Source organism: Python bivittatus, unplaced genomic scaffold, assembly GCF_059951505.1.
Source record: "Python bivittatus isolate LINGU-HERP-01145 unplaced genomic scaffold, Pbiv_v1 ctg000480_np1212, whole genome shotgun sequence".
Taxonomy (NCBI): Eukaryota; Metazoa; Chordata; class Lepidosauria; order Squamata; family Pythonidae; genus Python; species Python bivittatus.
The window spans coordinates 24,608,010-24,629,138 of record NW_028277075.1 but is presented as its reverse complement, the minus strand read 5'-3'; the positions used below and the strand labels follow the sequence as shown (position 1 = coordinate 24,629,138).

General features: G+C 36.8%; 1 protein-coding gene across 3 annotated transcripts in view; it reads left to right on the top strand.

The window, feature by feature from the left end:
• INO80 (INO80 complex ATPase subunit) overlaps positions 1–21,129 on the top strand; it is a 68,163-nt gene that overhangs the window by 33,231 nt on the left and 13,803 nt on the right. For all 3 annotated transcript variants that reach the window (XM_025168632.2, XM_007431354.4, XM_088145478.1), the window contains 9 exons: positions 740–907; positions 2,342–2,475; positions 2,795–2,862; positions 3,709–3,802; positions 4,510–4,687; positions 6,871–7,008; positions 13,619–13,844; positions 16,207–16,334; positions 19,595–19,689. In XM_025168632.2, the coding sequence (XP_025024400.2) occupies positions 740–907; positions 2,342–2,475; positions 2,795–2,862; positions 3,709–3,802; positions 4,510–4,687; positions 6,871–7,008; positions 13,619–13,844; positions 16,207–16,334; positions 19,595–19,689 (1,229 nt within the window). The remainder of the gene's footprint in view (positions 1–739; positions 908–2,341; positions 2,476–2,794; positions 2,863–3,708; positions 3,803–4,509; positions 4,688–6,870; positions 7,009–13,618; positions 13,845–16,206; positions 16,335–19,594; positions 19,690–21,129) is intronic.

Here is a 21,129-nt window from a genome sequence, read left to right as displayed (position 1 = left end):
ATTAAGCAGCAAGAAAAAGAAATCATAAGTTAAATGAGTTATGGAAGAAGAGGAAGAGGAAGAAGGGGAGGAAGAGGAAGAGGAAGAGGAAGAGGAAGAAGAAGAAGAAGAAGAAGAAGAAGAAGAAGAAGAAGAAGAAGAAGAAGAAGAAGAAGAAGAAGAAGAAGAAGAAGAAGAAGAAGAAGAAGAAGAAGAAGAAGAAACAAAAGTCAATCAGATGAGTAGAATCCCCAACCAGTTCCATGAATTAGTAGCCAAGAGTATTCCTTGGCCTTATATGCAGTTCTGAATAGTACAAATAAAATTTGTATTTTTCTGAGACAACTGATTTTTTTCAGTCTTCAAAAAATATCAGTCATTGATTAACGTAAAATGCAATACACAAATCTGTACTGTATCCTAACAAAAATGTGTAGCTTCTTGACTAGGCTAAATCATGAAGTTGTGAAGAAGTAACTTTCAAAGTAGCATTACAACTTTTTCTTAAAGAGAGCTCTACATCTCGTTACTGTACGTTATATAGTATTATTCCATAGATTTTTGACGGGTTCTTCCTATCTGAATATTTGTAGCTAACAAAGGTTTTTTTTTTATATTAATTACACATCCCTGACATTAGAATGAAGGTTTCTGGGAAAAAGCTCTAATTCCCAAAGATTATTTATGGATTGAGTTCGGGAACTGGGACTTAATATAATGTTTTATTGGCAATAGTTTAATCTGTTTTCCTTTCTCTTAGATCGAGATTCTTATGTATTGCCAGCAGACCAGTCGACAGAAATTATTGTATCAAGCTCTGAAGAATAAGATTTCAATTGATGACCTTTTGCAGTCCTCCATGGGCACTACTCAGCAAGCCCAGAACACTACTAGTAGCCTCATGAACCTTGTCATGCAGTTCAGGAAGGTGAGTTTAGGAAAACGTATCATTTTGAAATGCTTGTCTCAAGAAAAAGTAGCTTTATACCCCCATTCCCAAATGCATAATTAACAGGTTGCACTTATGCCCTTCCTCCTTTGTCTTATAATTTGCAATAGTAAATCTTGTCATTTTGTGTAGTACAGTATAGTCTGTTGGAAAACAGCATTTTGGCAGGATACTGTATAAGTATAGAAGAGGGAAGTGTGCGTATTCTAGAAGAATGTATGTTACAAATTATAGTCTACCAGTTATTTACAGCAGTCAGTGTAGAATAGTAGCCAGATGTTGAACTATGACTGGAAAGACTCAGATTTAGATTTCTACTTGGTTGTGAAGTTTTCTGAGTGACTGTGGCCCAATAACTGGACTGATTGCACTCCCTTGTTCTGAACTGGTTCATAATTGGGGATCCTCCTGGACTTACAGCTCCTGATTAAAAAGCAGGTAGTAGCTGTGGCCAAGAGGACCATTGCACAACTTATTCTGGTGTATCAGTTACAACCGTTCCTGGATCGGGAGGCCCTGCTTACAGTTACTTATGCCGTTGGCACCTCTCAACTGGACTACTGCAATATGTTGTGTGTGAGGCTGCCCTTGAAAATCATTTGGAAGCTACAGTGTCCAGAAGGCAGCGAGTCAAGTACTTCCAAGCACTTCTTGCTTCAACCTGGTAATGCCACTACTCTGTGAGTTGCACAGTTTGACAGTTGGATTCCAGTTGCAATTTAAGGCACCGGTTGGCACTTCCAAAGCCCTGCAGGCCTTGGGACCCTGATATCTTAGAGATCACCTGCTACAGCTCACAGCTTACCTTCCAGTAAGATCAGGAACAGAGGGCTCTCTTTGGGACCTACTTTGAGGAAGTGCGGTCTTCAGGGCCACAAAGGCAAGCCTTTTCTATTGCTGCCCCCTTCTCTGGAGCAGCATTCCCCCCAGAATTAGAGCAGCTCCAACCTTAACAGGATTTTATAGGTTTTTATTTATTTTGTTGAATTTATTTTAACCACCCACTCCATTAGATCTGGTTGCTCCAGGAAGCCTTTGGGACTGGACATAAATGTGGGTCCCCTTACAATAAGTGATTATTTATACTTTTGAGTTCCTTTGTGCAATGGGAATATATGATGTTATGTATATTGCTTTGCATTGTTTTTACTGATAAGGAATGTATGCCACTTAGAGTTATTTGTGACTGAAGTGGTATAAAAGACTGAGTAATGGAAAAATAACTCTCTCTCAGCCTAATCTGCTTTACAGGATTACTATGAGGATAGGAACGGAAACAATCGTGCTAATGTGTCTGTTTGGAGGAAAAGCAGGGTAAAATATTAAACCCTGAAAATTGTTCCTGTATTTTTCCAAACATGTAGGATAACAATTATTTTCCAGTCCTTTCTGAGTTACTATATTTCCTTACAGGTCTGCAATCATCCAGAGCTCTTTGAGCGACAAGAAACATGGTCTCCATTTCACATTTCACTAAAGCCATATCAGATTTCAAAGTTTCTCTATCGCCACGGACAGATCAGGGTGTTTAACCATTCACGGGACAGGTAAGCAATATTGTATTCTGTTCAGTTTTCCCGGTGCAACTTATGCAGTCAGGGGGGACCTCTTCACCTACGGCTGTTGATAAGAGATCTGTAGCTCCTTCAGCTCCTTCTAATGTTATGCTAAGGTGGCTCATGGCTTAGCTGTACAGGAGCACAGCTTATACTTCTGAGCTTCTCCAGAGAACGAGTTTGGCTAACAACATAGGTTATATAGAGGCAATGTTGTCCTACGTTCCTTAGAGGAAGGGTAGGTGATAAAGCCAGTTTGAACTCAATCAATATTTACATCCTCACATTTTAAATCTTTGTTAATTTTCAGGTGGTTGCAGTTTTTACTTTCTCCTTTTGCACCAGACTATATCCAACAGTCTCTGTTCCATAGAAGGGGTAAGTTAAAGTACTGAGAGATCATTAAGATGAAATTAATTCATATCACTTTACATACTTCATATACAGTGGGTTAACTTTTTTCTCTTATATTTAAAATTATAAAGACAGTTATGTTGTAAACATCTTAAATGGCTTATTTCACAAATGAACTGACTTCTGTTTTAGCATTTCCAATATTTAACTTACTTAAATATTAAGGAGCTGTTTTTTATGTTACCACTGTTCTTTTCAAGACTGTTTCCTCATACTGATTTTCCTTTCAATATTTACTTCTTTCATTGATTTCTTTTTTTAATTCTTTCAAGCTATCAAAATTGTTCTTGAGGTTATTTTTTGGAGAACTTAATATGGTGATATAAAAATACCTAAAGCAGTTGCATCTCTTTTTGGGTATTATAGTTACTCCTTAGCTGTATTCATAGTCTTAACAGCACAGCTTCACATATTTGACTCCTTTTTATTTGATTATTAACAGTAACCTATAATTCTTCTTAGCTGCGCTACAGTTTAATCCTCTGGTCCTCAGATTTTGTCTTCTTGAGTATAATGGCAATACATTTTCCCTTTCTTCTTACTGTAACCAAAACTTAATTAGAAAATTAAGTTGTATGGAGAAAAGCAGTTATTGTCATCCTTGTTTCTTTCTCTTCCTGCTCCTTTGGCTCTGTTGTCTCTGGGACAGAAAAACGTGTGACCAAAGATAAAGCATGTGGAGCAGGGGAAAGATGCACACATTCACACACAAGCCCAAATTGTGTTTTTCACTTGTCAGTCTTTATATAGTCAACATGGCACCAGTCCTTTGCAGGAGCTCATTTTAATCTTGTTATTTACATGTTATAGGTACCGAGGAAGAGAGTTGTTTTTCTTTTTTACGGTTTATCGATGTTTCTCCAGCAGAACTGGCAAACCTCATGCATAAAGGACACCTAGCCAGGTGAGAAATATTGAACTAATAGCACATTTGGTTTAAATAGTTGTAAAAATAAATTTTAAAAACTTTATAAATAGTCTGTTGCAAACATATTTGGGGATAATGCCCATTGAATGAATAATATTTAGTTATTACAAATAGGTGGTTGCTGCTTGCACTCTCATTTCCTTGAACCTAAAAAAAAATCATATTTGAATGATTAATTCTTGAAGCTGATTAAATATGCATACAGTATGAATGTAGGTATTGAGATTATACCAGTGTATGCCCTAATGTCCCTGTAGATCTTAACAAAAAAGGAGTAAGTTTTACACATACAAGGAACTGGTCTGTATAGCTTCTGTTTAAATAATTATGTTTCAAGGTTTTTTTTGTGTAATGCTAAACTATTCTGTGCCCGTTTGTTTTCAAAGACTTACTATTGGTTCTCCTCTTTGAAACTCTATTTTAGCTGAACAATATTGATCATTCACTATCTGCTAGTCCTAAAATTACTTTTCTGTTTATAACAGATGCATATAACATTTCATATGTGTGGAACTGGACATTGGAATTAAAGAAGGACAGATTGAATGGCTAAAAGTTATGCCAAAATAGTTGTTCTCTCATATTCATTTTTTTAAAACGAATGGCTTATTAAGTAATTCCCATCTTTCTGCATATTTATATTCCTGTTCAAGAGCTGTGAATGTGTACTCTGGTTTTTTCAGATGGTTAGCTCTTTTCCTGTCTCTGAAAGCCGCCTATAGGCTTCATCACTTTCGATTCTGGAAAGAGCCAGAAAAAGATGACCAGCATCAGTCTCAGTGTCTGCAGAACCAAGATTTTGTGCTGGATGTCAGCTTTCCACTCTCCCCACCCAACTTGCACAGCTGCACTTTGCTGCAGGTGAGTAATATTTTCATTTCTGTGCAAGGGCAAATACCTTTAGTTCAACAAACCATCAAGAGTCCCTGCTAATAAGTGAATATCCTCCAATAGTCTTAAAATTGTCCCTACTCATAAATTTAAGACATTCCAACAATCTCTGAATTAAGTAATCTGATCTGCGCTGGGAAACTTCAGCATCACAAAGAAAAAAATCTGTAGCAGATAGTTCAGTTTTGTCATTTTATTCATTACACAAACTGGGTATATCTAAGTAATACTTCTGCTGTTATATTATCTATTCTGCAATTAAAATATTACAAAAACAGTCCAATTCAATTAGCTACGGTGTGGAGGCTAGAATAGGGCAGGTCAGAATCAAAGGGCCAAAGATCAGAATGGTCTGTTAAAAAGCAGTGCATAAATTAAGACATATGAGCAAGAGAAAAAGCTTTAAGATTTAAACCTTGGGTCAGGTATATTTATCTGGCTTGAGCTATGCAGTTTGCAGTTGCTATTTTTCTGCATTATTTAGGGCGTTGCTAGCATCTGCAATAAGCACATTTTATCAGGACAGTGTCTTTTTGAATAAAAGCCTTTTAATCTGATTATCAATCAGGTTGAAACCTGACACGTGGAACAACAATGGCAGTGAAACCAGATTGTCAGTTTCTGTTCAGTCATCTTTTCCCCTAACCCTTTCCTGACCAGATTAGATGGGAAGAAGGATGCTTAATTGCAGACAATTTGTCTTGTAATTTTTTTTAAGTTAGAGATGGGTATGTACAAATTGGCATGAGATTTATTATTTGTAACTGCCTGGTCAATAAACTATGAGTTACTATCTGCTTTGTTTGCTTCCAAGCCTACTGACTTCTCTTGTATAAACTGCAGTTGAACCACCAAGAGCGTAGTCATTAATTCCCAGAGTTTTAAAGCAGGCTATTCCCCCAATATGTAACTTTACTTTTTAAGTAAAATGGACAGCTATTTTATAAACCCTGGTACAATGGATTCATAAACTAACTATATATAGGTACTTGTTGATTTCCATATCTGGAAAAAAAGATACTGTGTTTTTCCAGTAAAAATCAGAAAAATCTTGAAAAAAATGCTATGTTACTGTTTTTACCTTTACCATTTATGTAACAGTATTTACCTTTTCTCTGGGCTTTACCCAGTTAACATTTTTACATTGGTATAGCACACTGGTTTATTTGGATTTCCTGGCAACAAGAATGTTCTATGTTTTATTATCTTGTTTTATGATCCTCTTTATCTAATCAGCCAATAGTGCTTTACATGGTTTACCCAATGCCCTTCCACACCATTTACAAGTGGCATAAATCTGAACATACTCAAGAAAGTATTGGTATTAAATTCTTTCATTTTACTCATTAGCTAACTAATAAGTCTAGCTGGTTTTTTTTACCTAGCTTTAGCATTTTCCAAATAATTAATTCAGTTTCATTTGCTTTAAACATGAGCTTTCAGGAAAAAGAAAATCACTTTTGCAATGTGGTTTGAGAGTAACTTGGAATAAATTCTGTTATTGAAAGGCATGAAAGAACAATATTCTTTTGCATTTTCCCATATTTTCTTTGTGAGTGTGTAATGCCACTGGCAAGCTCACAATCCAGTTGAAATCAGCTGAGGATGTTGATTAAAGGAACCAGAATCTTCCCTGTGATGTATAGAACCACAGTGGGGGACAATTGGTGGCAACTGTATGTCCATTTACAACATCTACTGTTGTTTTTATATTTACCCTCTAGGTGTCAGGCTCCCTAGCAGCATGGGGCATGGGAGCCAAGGCACATGGAATAGCATAAGAACCACAACTCCCTACTGTCTGTTTTAATGCATATAAGCTAAAAATATGTCTCTTAGTATTGCATTTAATTTCTGTGCAAGAATCAGAACTACATGTTATATCAAAGAATCTTAATGTCTTTCCTAACAGGTTCTTTTTTAGAGTGTTATACTGTAATGTTGCTCTATTTCATGGAGCTCTTCATCAGTTATAAACAAGAAACATAAAACACAGGCCAGGGGCCTCAGAATGTCATATCAGTACAGGAGGTTCCTTCTTCAAATGAACATATTTGGTCATTGCTCATTTTTGTCATTTCTTAGAATAGAATTTCTGCTGTAAAATGTTGGTCCTAAATCTTGGAAACCTTTCTGAATTTTATCATTTTTAGGGCCTTGTATTCACAAGCCACTGTAAAGCAGTAATTGGCCACTCGGATTACATCATTCATCAGCAGTCAGCTACCTCATGGAAACAGTATTGTCAAATCACAGAGCTGCCGTCCTTTCTGACCGTTGTGAGCCCACGGGTAAGCCTTTGTTAATCCTTTCTACCTGTTTTGGAATATTTTTATGTAAGGAATTGCCTCTTGTAAGTTCAGTATTTTTTAAGCTCAGAATATAAATTTTATAACTGTTCTTTAAAAGACAGCTGCTTTGTTCTTTTGATCATTTTGGTGGCTGTTTTATGCTCCTCTTCCTGCTCTAAATATCCATTTAGAGGGGCCAGATACAAGTCACTACATGCTTTTCTAAGGGTGTTCATAGCACACATTTGTACTAAGTCATTCTGATATTGATATTCTCTTCTTTCTAGGCATTCTGTAAAGGTTAACCCTTTTCACAACAATTTCACACACCCTTGATATTTTTGTTGAGCTACTTGGCTCAGTTATAATTTGCTCATTTTTCAGCAGCAAATTGTGAAGTTAGCATTTGTAAAGACTATGGCTAGGATCATGCTTTGTTTATGCAGAATTGCAAATATATATAGGAGAGAGAGTTGATGTTCAGTATCTTGATTTTTTAACTTCTGCAAAGTAGGAAAATAGTGCACACAAACTTCCATAAGGTTCAGCATCTCTTTTAAGGCTTTTGAAATTAGTTCATTCCATCTGTCCTATCACCAGATCACAATGTTTTTAATAATGTTTAAAATCTGAAGACTATCTGTTTGGTTCACATTTTATCTCTGTTTTCTTATCATGACAGTTTTAAAGAAATTTGTAAAATAATTTTTATGACTGAAACACTTGAGATTGTATCTGGTTAGCTCCTTATGCCAATACAACTGAAGTCCTTAATCTGCTCTGGAAGGAAGGGTCCATTTAGAGGGGAGGCATGGATGAGATGGGATGGGGACTACATCAAGAAAGAAAGGCCGGCCTGCCTGCCTGCCTGCCTGCCTGCCTGCCTGCCTGATTACACGAACAGCCTCTGCCTCCATAATGTTGACTTCTACCTTTACAGTTAAAATTTAATGAGATTATTTATCAGGTCCTCAAACATTTAATGAATATATTTTGAAGCATGATACCGTAAGTTAATTGGATTACAGGTAGTCCTTGTTTAACTATGGTAATTGGGACTGGAATTTCTGTCACTAAGCGATGCAGTTGTAAAGTACAATGTCACGTGACTGCATTGCTTAATGATGGCAATCCTGGCACTCCCCATTGCTGTTGTTAAGCAAGGATTGCAGGTCATTAAACAAGTCCCAGGAGGCTTGCTAGCAGGCTGGCAGGCAGATAAGTGGCTGCTGCCAGATGGGGGAGGGTGCACGAGTGGCCTGTGAGGTGCAGCTGGGCTGGGGGGTGGCTGCTGCCAGGCAGGGAAGGATGTGAGCGACTTACCGGAGCAACTTGCAGCCTTCCCTGTCAGCTTCCTCATTGACTTTGCTTGTGGGAAGCTGGCAGGGAAGGTCGCATGTGGTGATCATGTGATCGCAGGACACTGCAGCCATCATAGGTGTGAACCGGTTGCCAAGCACCCAGATCGTGATCACATGATCACAGGGGTGCTGGGACAGCCGTAACTTTGAGGACCACTTGTAAATACCATTCATTCAGCGCTATCATAACTTTGAACAGTCACTGAACAAGTGGTCATTAAATGAGGACTTCCTATGCATTGACCTTTATGTCATGTCTTGAGGGAACATTTGGACAGTCCTGTTTCAAATCTAATCTCTGTTAATTCAAGTATATTGAAAAAATTGTGATGTTGAAATGTTACTCTGATTCCTTTTTCATAGTGAATAGCTTTGTAGCATTGTTCAGTTGGAATGATGTGGTCTTAGGGCAATCTGTGAAACTTGCCTTTTGAAGTTCTCATTTCTTAGCTGTAGATGGCAGTATTGTATTGCACCGCCAGATACTATGCAGTTCCTTCAGTTCTGAATAGGTTCAGAGTCAGAAATAAATATTACTTTTTAGCATTTTCTACATTAAACTTCCATTTAAGGTATTTCTTCTTTCCATAATATGCATAATTTCTTTAGAAATTGCTTTAAAACAGTCATAATGAGAAAACTGAGATAAAATGTGAACCATAATATTAAACTATGCTTTTAAATTCAGGAAACTAAAACAAGTGCATCAGACTTTGACTTCTTAGTATGTTATATATGTTCACTGTACAGTTTGCCACACTAAAATGTCTTTTTTATTTTTCCAAAATTAGAAAAAATACTTTAAGAAATTATTTTTGGTACTACAAGATATGTGGTATGATATATGTAAAGAGTTGGGGATTTGACAGTAATAATTAACTTTCATATTAATATCATGAATCCATAGTTGTTTTATTTATTTATTACTTTATTGTGTTATGTTGTTTTAAGTTATGTTTTTAAATTTGTTTTTTTGTTATTCTTAGCTGCTTTGAACATTAGTTGCTGATGAAAAAATAAAATTCTGCTTCCTAAGAGTTTCTCTATTGGGGGGGGCTAAAGTTGCAGGTCTAAAAGGAAGCTCGTTCAGACTCAGCCTATAAGTCAGATGGCTAAAGGATCATGAACTACATTGATTCTGGGCTCATGTGCAAATATGTATTATTTGCATCTAAGCTACCTCTGGGTCCCATCACATTAGGGATACCCATCTCTGCTTTTTCCCCCCAAAGGACATTTATAAGCATTCTGTAATTATAGTTACCATATACTGTAAGTTAGAATTGAAACCTCAGTAACTTACCTATGTCCCACTTAGATTACTTTTGAGTCTCATGATACAAATATCACTGATTTGACCATTGATTTTATGTATCATTTGATCAAAGTATTAAAAAGGGGTTTCTACTTAGGAGTAGAAGTATTCACAAAAGAGAAGGCGTTTTGTTTCAAGCTCAAAACAAACACATTATATCTTGAAAGCCCTACTGAACTATTCTGGGTGGATGGCAGTTAAGCAGAACAAAATCCCAGAACATGTGGGTTGTTCCAGGCTTTGGCCAAGACAAAATCCAGACAGAACATTATAGGGCAAGGGTGGTAATGTGTCGCCTCCATGTTCTGTTCTGTATGGCCCATGTGTCAACCCACTCACTAATATTCCCAGTTGTCAGCCCTTTAAGATAGACAAGGTCAGAACACAGAAGTTACTAGGAGTCTTTAAAGAATGTACTTTAAAGTGGTTAAGGTATCCACAGTATTTTGAAAGTCTGTCAGAGCTCCTCTCAGCTTTACCTTATACCTAATACAAAAGTTATTTTGAGTTTCTTTCTCATACTTTTTACTTTCCCAGGATTCAGATATCTTTTTTATAATGGCTCAGCATTTCTCTCCCCTTCTCTGTGGGAAACTCACATTTGTTCATACCAGCAACCTTTCCATACCTCTCTTTATTCCATGCTGGAACCGAAAGGCATTGGTGGTAGTAGCTAAGGGGAAGTAGGGAAAGGAAGCTTCTGGGAAAATTGAGAGTGGTCAAACTAGTTGGATATACTGTACTTGAAGACATCAATATGACCTTCCCAGAGCCTGCTTTTCTCTATTTTCCCTTAGATGTTGCTGCCACTGTTCTTGGCATGACATATCCCATCATTGCTGCCACTGTTCTTGGCATGACATATCCCATCTTCCCACCACCTCTTTGGTCTTCCCAGCATTATATTTTCCTTACTTCCTCTTAACTGCTATGACTGCCTTGAATCCCCCCGTCCTGAACATACAACATAGTATACATGTTTTAGTCTGGACACATGTCACCAGAAACTAGCTCTTCTATATGTGACAAGTTTTGAACATCCTTGTTTGGGAGACTAGTCTGGTTGAAATCTCTTCTTGACCCATACTCATCTAGCACCATTATAGGAAAACTAGTACATATTTTAATTATAAACTGCCATTGGTATCCAGAGGTGTAGGATGCATCAAAGTGTAGTGATACAAACTTTGCCCTTACATACTTGCAGTCAGTGTTACAATGCAAATATGAGAGTGTAGCATGATGTCATGACATACATGTTACTTTGGCATCATCATGGCTATGACTGCTTATGACAGCTACTGATAGAGGATAGCAGTCATCTGGAGCTTATATTTGATTTCAGTGAAAGTGTGTTTATATACTCTGCCTCATTGGTAGATATGGTGTTATGTTTCCTCAGGAAAATAAGGAGCATTTACCCAGTATTTCTCCTTGTAATAGGAATGTCCTGGCAGTGCGGGTCAAGAGTATTGCCTTATTACTAGATAAGGATAGGGTAGGCACGCTCCAGATCCCTTCCCTGAAATCTTACCACCTAGTGGGACCTTGGAAGCATGCATTTTCCATGACTGCCCCTACCCTATGTTATACCTTCTCCCTGGTGATTCAGCAGGCCCCCACCCTTTTAGCCTTTTGGAAGGCCATTCACAACCTGGCTTTTTACTGAGGCACTGGGATAGGATAAAGTAGAATAGAAAAAATTGAATGAAGTTAATTGGAGCCCAGGGTTTTTGTTTTTGTTGGATCATTTTACTGTTTTATTGTTTTATGCTTTTGTTTTATAGTTACTGGTTTTACTGCTGTTGTGAGCCACCCAGAGTTGTTTAAGATGGGTGGCCATACAAATCTTTTGAATAAAAATAAAATATATAAATTATGCTCTGTCAGTAGAATGTATTTCAGCAGTGGTTGTAAGTCGTAGACAGGATCACTTTATCAGTTGTTTTCATATGTGTGCCCCTCTCTTCTGCTCAAAAATTTTGCTCATCTAACTTTGGCTCTTTATTTTAACTTTCAACAAATGCTAGCCTCTTCTGTCTCTCTTCATAGCAGGTTTCAGTGAGATTAAGTATGGAAGTTCTGCTTCTTATCCAAAGAACTGAATGATATGTGATAACTTCATTTAATTCTGGTTATGATAGTACTTTATTTTGTTGTATACAAAATTTGAATAATTTATAGAATAGCTATGGTGCATTCTGAAATATAAAACATTTATATCCATGTTCTGACATATAAAGTAGAGATTTCTTTGCTGTTAGTGAATAACAGAGTTTCGTATGAGAAATGTACCCTACGTTTGCTTGGCCAGTACATAAATATAGATTATAAGTACTGATTATAACTTCTACTGTTCTCTTTATCATTGTCATTGCATCTTATGTCCATCTTGTTGTTGTTTTGGCTGTTAGCTTAGAAAATATATGTGTTTGGGAACAATTACATGTTGTACAGGATGATATCACAGACTTGCTATTTAGCCTGTTAAAGAGAGATAAGGGAGTTTTGTGTGTGTGTGTCTGTGTGTGTGTGTTTTAAATAAAGGCAATCTTGTCTGCTGGAACATATTCCTTATCTGGAGACTGTTCAGCCACTTGGAGAGATTGCTGTTTGCCACTATCTGGATGAAGCAGAATGTTAGCCAAAGATTAAAATGATGGAGATGGTCCAAGATGGCTAGCTTGATATAAAGTTAGATTCCTGTGTTGGCAATGATTTAGTTTGGCTAAATAATTTACACTGAAGTTGTCAGTGAAGAAAGTTGTAAGCATAGGAAGATAAATCAGGATTCCAACATATTTATTTATTACAGATTTAAAGAACAACCAATTCCAGCTGACTCTAGGCACTTTACATAAAAAATCAGAACAATAAAATAGAGAGATGATATGCGTCCTGAAAAAAACATATGAAATGCCACAAAAATCATAAAGGGGCTCATCTACCACCCTACCCCGGGGCCTGGAAGAATAGCCAGTTTTTCAGTGCCTTTGGCTTCCAGGGTAGGAGCCATATAGATTGAATGAAACAGTATTGGCACAATTACCGGAGATAGATCAGTGCTTCCCAAAGATTCTGTATTATGGAATAATCATTTGGCAGTAAATAAATAATAATAATGACAGTGTTGCTGTTACACAAAATATGTATTTATAAAAGCTTCATATTCATGAGATTGTTGGGCTTTAGAAAGGTCATTGCAGCCAAGTCAATTTCTTGCTGTTTATTGGCTATTTCTAGTTCAGTTCAGATCATAATTATGTAAGATGCATTTCTGTAAACTAAATCAGTAATTACCATGTTAAGACTGTGGTCCCACTGAGAACTGAATAGAACAGTTCAGGATCCTAAATCCATTAAGTAATCTTTGTTGAATGACAAGATACACCTCGGGAACAATCTGATTGATGTATGTCACCCTTGAAACCTTTCTTCCTCTCAGGCCTTATGTCATTTTACTCAGTATTCCCATCACAATCTTCTTTTATCTTCAAAATAAATTTCTTCTCTTTTTATTACATCTCTTTTTATGCTATACTTTGCCATTTAACATGTTGCGCTTTCTTTCCATTGTTTTTCTCAAACTCTCTTCTCTGTTCTTTGGCTTTTAGTACATTATAAGACCTTTGAGCAAGGGTTGTAGTCTTAGGTTTTGTACATTTAATTGGATGCTGAAGTCTCATAAGCATCAAAATAAATCATTTCCATAAAAAAAAAATCCTTATCAAGCCTTAGTCTAACATTTTGTAATGTCTCTTGCTTGAATATCTCACTTGAATTAATCATCCTGAAAGATCTAGAGAACATTCAGTTATTTCATAACTACTTTGCTTTCGCATTCTATTTGTAAAGAAAGCTAACGTATTATTGGGCCAGTCTCAGATAATTCTTTCATAATATCTAGAATAACTTCTAGTCTTTTGATTCACAGGTAACAGCTGTTCCATTGGATTTCTACTGCAATGATCGCAGTGCAGAGCATGAGCGTAAAGCACTTAAAGAAGGAGGAACTCTTGAAGCAAAGCAATGTATATTTTATGGAGCCCCTGAACTAGCAACTAGCTGGGTAAAACGATGCTCTCAGTTGTTTCCAGAATCTCCAGGAGGATTATTGGGGCTCAGACCTCCAAACGGCTGGTCTTTCATCAGGATACCAGGTGGTTTGCAGTATTGTAATTTGGTATACTATTATAGCTAAGAAGGAAAGAAACTATTGCCTATACCATAACTATAACTGAGTTTGGAAATAAACTATGTTTTCTTTTTGGGAGGCTTCTTATAAGGATAAGCAAACTATCAAAATGTATGGCAGAGCCAGAGACAAAGAAAGCAAGCAGTATTTCCCTGATTGAGTGAGCCAAATTAGATTTGAATGTCCAATTTCACAGGTTACTACTCTCTTACGACATCACCATTATGGAACTATAACTTCCATTTTTTCCTTTTTACTCTTACGTGCCCCAGCTTCCCCTGTTTTTCTGGTTTTGCTCTTGATGAATTGCCCCTGCCATTTCTATTTTTGTTTTTAAGTTCTGATTAATAAAGATTTTGGTATAAAGTATTTTCTTCATCTATAGCATATAAATGTGTAGAACAGACAAAGGTGTACCTTGTTTCTAAGATACACATATATCAGTATGTGCACATGAATAGTAAAGCAGTATGTAGTGCACTTCATGCCATTTTATTTATTTTGCCATTTGTATTCTGTCTTTCCATGGCAAAGCCTACTCAAAGCTGTATATGGAATAAAAGTGTTTAAAAACAGCCATTAAAATACAGTCTCCAAACTAGAAGCAATAAAATAGCACACCAGCAACAGATGCTCTAAACTAAAAATGCCTAGCTAAGCAATACAGTCTCTTTATTCTGCATTAAAGCAGGCAGAGGAGAGGGCAATTGAACTTCTGAGATGGGGGCTGTTTCATACTTAAGGCATCACAGTTTTTCCCATTGCCACAAGCTGCTGATGAGGAAAATGCTGGATTCTTAAACTGAGTGATGATCTTGAGCAGGTACACGATGTACTTGAGAAGAGCTATTTCTTCATGCATGTTCACACACCAGTGTTACTAAATCAAAGGTTGACGGGTTGATAATATATTGTAAGTCAGTTATGTTTTTTGTAGTGTCAAATTACTTTTGTAGCTTTTAAATCAGTGCTGGCCAATGAATACATAGCTGTTAGCTGATAAAGATGAACTTTTAGCATTGGGAATAAGTGGATTTGAATAATGATCATTGATGTGAAAACAGGAATGGAATAAATGCTTTCTAAAAAAACAAAAAGAAACTCAAAAAGAAAACAGTGCATAGTATTATTTCCGGTTTGTTTTATTTCTGGCACATTTGGGATGGTAATTTTTTAACTGAGGCAAAAAATCAGGCATCTGATAGCACCTTTTCCTACTAACAAAAGGCATAACACTTTAAAATATTGTACATTGGGAGATCTTATTTCTGTTTCATTGAGTAAAACAGAAACTTTTAATAAAAATTCTCCAGTCTTACTTTCTCATAATATGTGATGTGTATGTCAAAATGTAGTTGTAGTACAAAATGAAAATATTAAAACTGCAGAGAGAAACAAAGAGCAGGAATATTAAGCTAGAATAAATTGATGGATGTTAAGATAATTTATAGATGTTTATTCAGAATTATAAAGAACTGTTAAGAAAGAAATAGCACATAATTAAATTCAGATATTGGTTAGGTCATGCTTGGTTTAGAAATTAAAGAGCAATTCAGTATGGATTTTTAACTCATGCTGCAAAGTTGCACTGATACAGATATCCAAGTGAGCAGCAAAACAGCTGCTGTGCAGTTAACTCTGCCCTTCTCTCTCAATCACTGTTCCCTATTGCGATCATTGTGGGAATATCTTAAAGCTTTTCCTGTTCTTTGAAAGAAAAATGGTCTTAGATTAAATGGCAGGAAGTGTCTGAGTCCTTTTTGCATCGATAAAAAGCACCAACTTCACTGGCTGTTTACTATGAAAGCTAGCTAGCTCCTCACTGACCCCATTGTGCCCTGCAGACCACTGTGAGAGGAAAGCAATTGCTGGAAGCCAGGTTTTAGCATTTTTGACTATCTATTTTTAAATTATTCTTAGTGGTGTGTGTTGTGCAAATTCCCCCCTAATTTCACAACCAAGTTTGGTTAAACCTAGCTAAAGTAGTTCTTCCTTTGAATGAACTGAAGCCAGATTGAGTCATTACTTAATAATACAAATTTGTGTCAGAAGGTGGATGGATTTTCTTTGTTAACTATTACAAGTATTGTACAGAAAGCAAAAGGTCTTTGAATTATACTCTATATGTTTACATTACAAAAATTACGCAGAAGCCATTTTTACTGGAAGGAGATGAAGTAGAGCCAAAAGGATAAAGCCTTTCCTAGATAGAAGATTTTCCGCTGATTGAAGGCTACCTTCAGATTCAACACATTATGTTAGTAAACCTAATTGAATTGCATGCAACAGGACATAAATCATCTATTTATTTTCCTTTCTTCCTTTAGACAAAGAGAGTTTGATCACAGACAGTGGAAAGCTTTATGCCCTCGATGTTCTATTGACAAGGCTGAAATCTCAAGGACACAGAGTCCTTATCTACTCTCAGATGACACGGATGATTGACTTGTTGGAGGTAGGAAATATATCACCTCTACAGTGGGAATCTTAAACTTCATGACTAAGGAAAGGAATAGTGATTTATGAGCCTAGCTGCCTTACTTTTAGGACAGAGTTAGTAGCTACTACAGTGGGATTAATAGTAACTATGTTTCATACATTCAGTCCTGACTGTTTTCTTTCTACTAAAGAGCCAGTGGATCATGTTCTAAATGAATTGCTTTGATGTTGGTGGGTTGAATATTTAGGTAGTGTATGGATTTTATTTTGAAATCTTTTCCATTCCCAGTGGATAAGAGGATGACTCAATGTTTTAGTTGCCTCAGCAAACAGGTCTCCCCCCCTCCCCCCACTTAGGATGGATTTTATTATTTCCCAGGACTAATATGGTGTCACAGTGACTGGTTCAATTAATCAAGTAGGCTTAATGAAAAGATATTCGAGTGATTTTAATATAATCATTCCATTAAGATTTTATCAGCATCTCCTTTTTGTACCTTTTTTTTTAAATAGTACAACCAAAAAGCTTTCTGGCAAAAGTTCTTGAACCAGTGTAATTACTGTTTTCTTGTTAATATCCTGAATAGGTGTCTTTTTTTAAATATTTCAATAGCCTTAGTGTTTATTGTTCCAGATTTCAATATCTGTATTAGCAGAAGAGCTAAGATGCTGCATTAAGCCCTAGTTAGCATCATCCCTTCTCTTTAATCCATGCCAATGTATTCAGCTCACTTAAGTCAAATTCCAAGGTATATCTCCTTTCCTCGGGGGAAGCTTAACATATTTAGTGACAATATTCCCCTGGAGATCCATCTGGCCCTGCTTTGACTTTGTTTAAAATATCTTTTAAAATCTGGCTTTTTCCCCAGATCTTGGTTTAGGGTGGGTGGTGAGCCGCTAACCTGATTCTACATGTTAATTTGATTGTTTTTTTCTGTTCTGGACACACATTCTTTTTTTTGTTATACTGGTTCTTGCTGTTTTTAATGTTGTCTGCTGCACAGAGTCTTTATATAGTCAGGTAGCCTCATAAGTTTTATAAACTTATACAGATAGTCCTTGACTTATGATGACAATTGGGACTGGAATTTCCATTAAGCAATGCAGTTGTAATGTGTGACCGCATCGTTTAGTGATGGCAATCCCTGGAGTCCTGATTGCCATTGTTAACCGAATCCCAAGTTCATTAGGCGAGGCAACTTCCTGCCTGCTTCTCACAACCAAAGTCAGTGGGGAAGATAGCAGGAAGCTGCAAGTCCCAGACTGGCAGGCAGGTAAGTGGCTGCTGCCAGGTGGGGGAGTGAGTGGGTGCATGGAGGAGGGAGTGCGGGGAGGGTGCAAGGGATTATGTGAGAGGTGCTCCGGGGGCTGGGTTGTGGGAAGAATCACGAGAGGTGTTGTATGGGTCAGGGAGGGTGTGTGGGGGTGCATGAGAGGTGCCACATGGGTCTGGGAAGGTGTGCAGTAGTGCACGAGGGGCACTGGTTGGCAAGGGTGTGCGAGAGGTTCTGTGCAGGTTGGGGAGGGTGCACAGGGGTGCACAAATGGCCAGCGGGAGTGCAGAGGGGTCAGGAGGGTGTGCAGGTGGGGGAGACTTACCCCAGTGACTTGCAACCTTCCCTGCTGGCTTCCCCGTTTACTTTCTGGGGAAACTGGCAGGGAAAGTTGCAAATGGCAATCATGTGATCACAGGGTGCTTGGCAACCAGTCGTAAGTGTGAATGGGTTACTAAGTGCCCAGATCACAATCAAGTGACCACGGGGGTGCTGGGACAGCCATAACTCTGAGGATCAGTTGTAAGTCCCTTCACTCAGTGCCGTTGTAACTTCAAATGGTTGCTGAATGAATGGTCATAGGTCAAGGACTACCTGTATTTCCTAAGTGATGTGCAAAGATCTGAAATAATTACCTAGCCAGTATTTCGTGTCCTCCAGGAAACCAAATCTTGTGTAGGCATACCTTTCCTACATCAGTTACAAGAAGATGGCTAATTTTTATTCCAGTGTTAGGATAAGAGTGCACCAAGAGTACCTGGTATGGTTCTTGGTGATGGTAGCACTAAAAAGTAGTTTGAACTAGCAGAGATTTGGGCCTGGAATATCAGTGAAATCCTGTGTATTCTCCTATAAGCTATTTTATTTGTAGGCAAAGTTAATGATTAAAATGGATAATTTCAGAGCAAATCAACTTCTAGAAAGGAAGTATTATTTTCAGCCCAATCTTGTGGTTTTGACTTTAAATAAGAATTTGTTTTTATTTTCAGTTTCTGGTTCCAGTGTAGATAACTCAAAAAATACTATCAGTGTTTTATAAACTTGTCCTTAATAAATTGCTTAAAATGTACCTTAAACACCATTAATATAAGTTTTGTCACTGAAGGATTTTTTAATCAATACAACATGTCCATCTTCTATGATCATTCATTTAAAGTACATAAAATACAAAATAAAAAAACTACTGTCCTCATTCTGTTCTTGGCAGTCTAGTTTCAGTTCCAGAAATTGTTTTATAGGATGGGGGAAACTCAACCATTGCTTGATACTTTGAATGAAAGGGAAGAATTAAAACATATATAGAAATAATGTAGGCTGGCTCTTCTTGAAATCACACATTTACATAAGATTGTATGTAACATGCAAATAAAATAAATCTGAATCATTGATGTTTTTGCAAAATAGGAAGAGATTTTGAAATGCTGCTGTCTGTTTTCAGTCTTGCTTAGTTCCTCTCCTGCTTTTTTTCACCTGACATTGTTCACATGCTTTCAAGATTATTTGTATAAACTGAAACATTATTGTTTTAATTGAAGCAATATAATCTTGGTCTGTTTCCAAGTTCTACATTTCTGCCAGGCAATTACAGAACTCTGAAAAATACACAGTTCTGCTCATTTTAAATATACAGATGATCTCAAGTTCTAGATGAGCTAGATGAACCATGGTTCTATGCAAAATATACAAAAATGTTTATATAACTATAACGAACAGGTTCTGTAGGTCAGAAATACTTTAAAACACAGAAATGAATAAAGATGAACATAAAAATACTAATTAAACAGTGAGTCACAATTACAAGCTTTCTAAGCATTTTCTGGGCAACTTAACAAGTTTAGAATTAACGTGTTTTAATAATTCTATATACATTTCATTTTGTGTATTTTTAAAACAAACGTTACTTTCTAGCATAGACACAATATTTCATGCAACTCTTCTCTAGGAACAACTATAAGTACTACAATTTAAGATGAATTTGGGGATCTTGTTTGTTGTTGTTTAGGAATATATGGTTTATAGGAAGCATACATACATGCGGCTAGATGGCTCTTCCAAAATCTCAGAAAGAAGAGATATGGTAGCTGACTTTCAGAACAGGTATGTTCCCCCTATTTAAATATGGTATTAATGTGCTAAGTGCTTACCTGAAGAAGCCTCCACCCTGTACATAAAATCTTGTTCTTGTGTTGAGACTTTTCCATTTTGCTGAATAGGTCAGAGCTTATTGTAGTATTTCATTTACATATAAGGGGCTTCTGTGGCTCCCCGCTTTTACTACATTATCAATCCTTCTAATAGCAAACATGCATATTGTGACTATTGAGAGCCTCTGAGAAAGAAGAGGGGAATGTCGGCATGTTTAGGAAAAACATGATTTACAGAAATAAAACTTTCTTTTTAAAAACATTCATGCAGTCAGAGCCCGCAAAGCAATCCAATGAGGGTAGTTGCACAATCACTATAGTAGTGGCATGCAGAACATTTTGATTTTGAGCTACTGTGAATTTGAAATGCTGCATTTCAAGATTTGAAATTGTTGTTTTGAACTTGAAATGAGCCCCACATGAGCATGCCACGAAAACTTGATGACAGTTCTTTTGGGTAGTGCATCCCCCCCCCATTTTTTTGTTGCTGTTGAAATAACAATGAAAATAAATGTGTTTTGCTTTGGCTTAGCATATCCACAGTATTTTGTGTCTTGAATCTCCCCTTAGAACCACAAATAATGTGGAAAAACAGGAGCTGACATTTCAGTCTGACCATGCTCCCTGCAACCCTTAAAGGCCCCCCCCAAATTACATTTCACCACGGGATCCCAAGTTATAGAGCAATTAATAAGAGACTACAGTAGTTATTATTCATTGTACTAGGATGTGCTTTCAATCTGATGTAACAAAGATGTCTGAGCTCTTTAACAAGGATGAAAAAATATAAGCAGCTCTTTATACGTAACAGTTCCAAAATTTTAAGTTTTCCATATGATTTCTGTACACAATATGGAAAGTCCAGTTTCCTATGATCATTTCATCCAGTGCCATTCCTTTGTGTACATTTGTATAAAATACAGCATGAACCTGAAATGTTACATTGATTTCTCCAATTAATATGGTACCAGAAAGATCCTCTATTGTACAATTGGCAATAAAAATAAAAGTGAATTGGTGATACTCATTCTAAATTAAAGTGGATAGTGTAGAAAAAATCAGGAGGAAAATATATGCAAATACCTCATTTTGATTGGGCTTTGTGTGGAACATTTTACTTAGCTTAAGTTTCATTTTTCATTGTCTTAATCTGTTTGTGGCCCATGAATTCGGAGATTCATCTCTACCGGTGTTATTGTGCAATGTGTTATGTTAGATATAATGATGAAGAATGTTCTAGGTCTTTTCAGAAAGGAATGAAACAAGCACGAGGGCAGCTTGAAGGAAGAAATCTTCAGAAATATATTTTTTAGCAAAGGGAAATTTGGGACAACTGTTATAACAGATCCCATGCTGCTTTTTGAGTTCTTTTTGATATATCAAGTCTACCTAT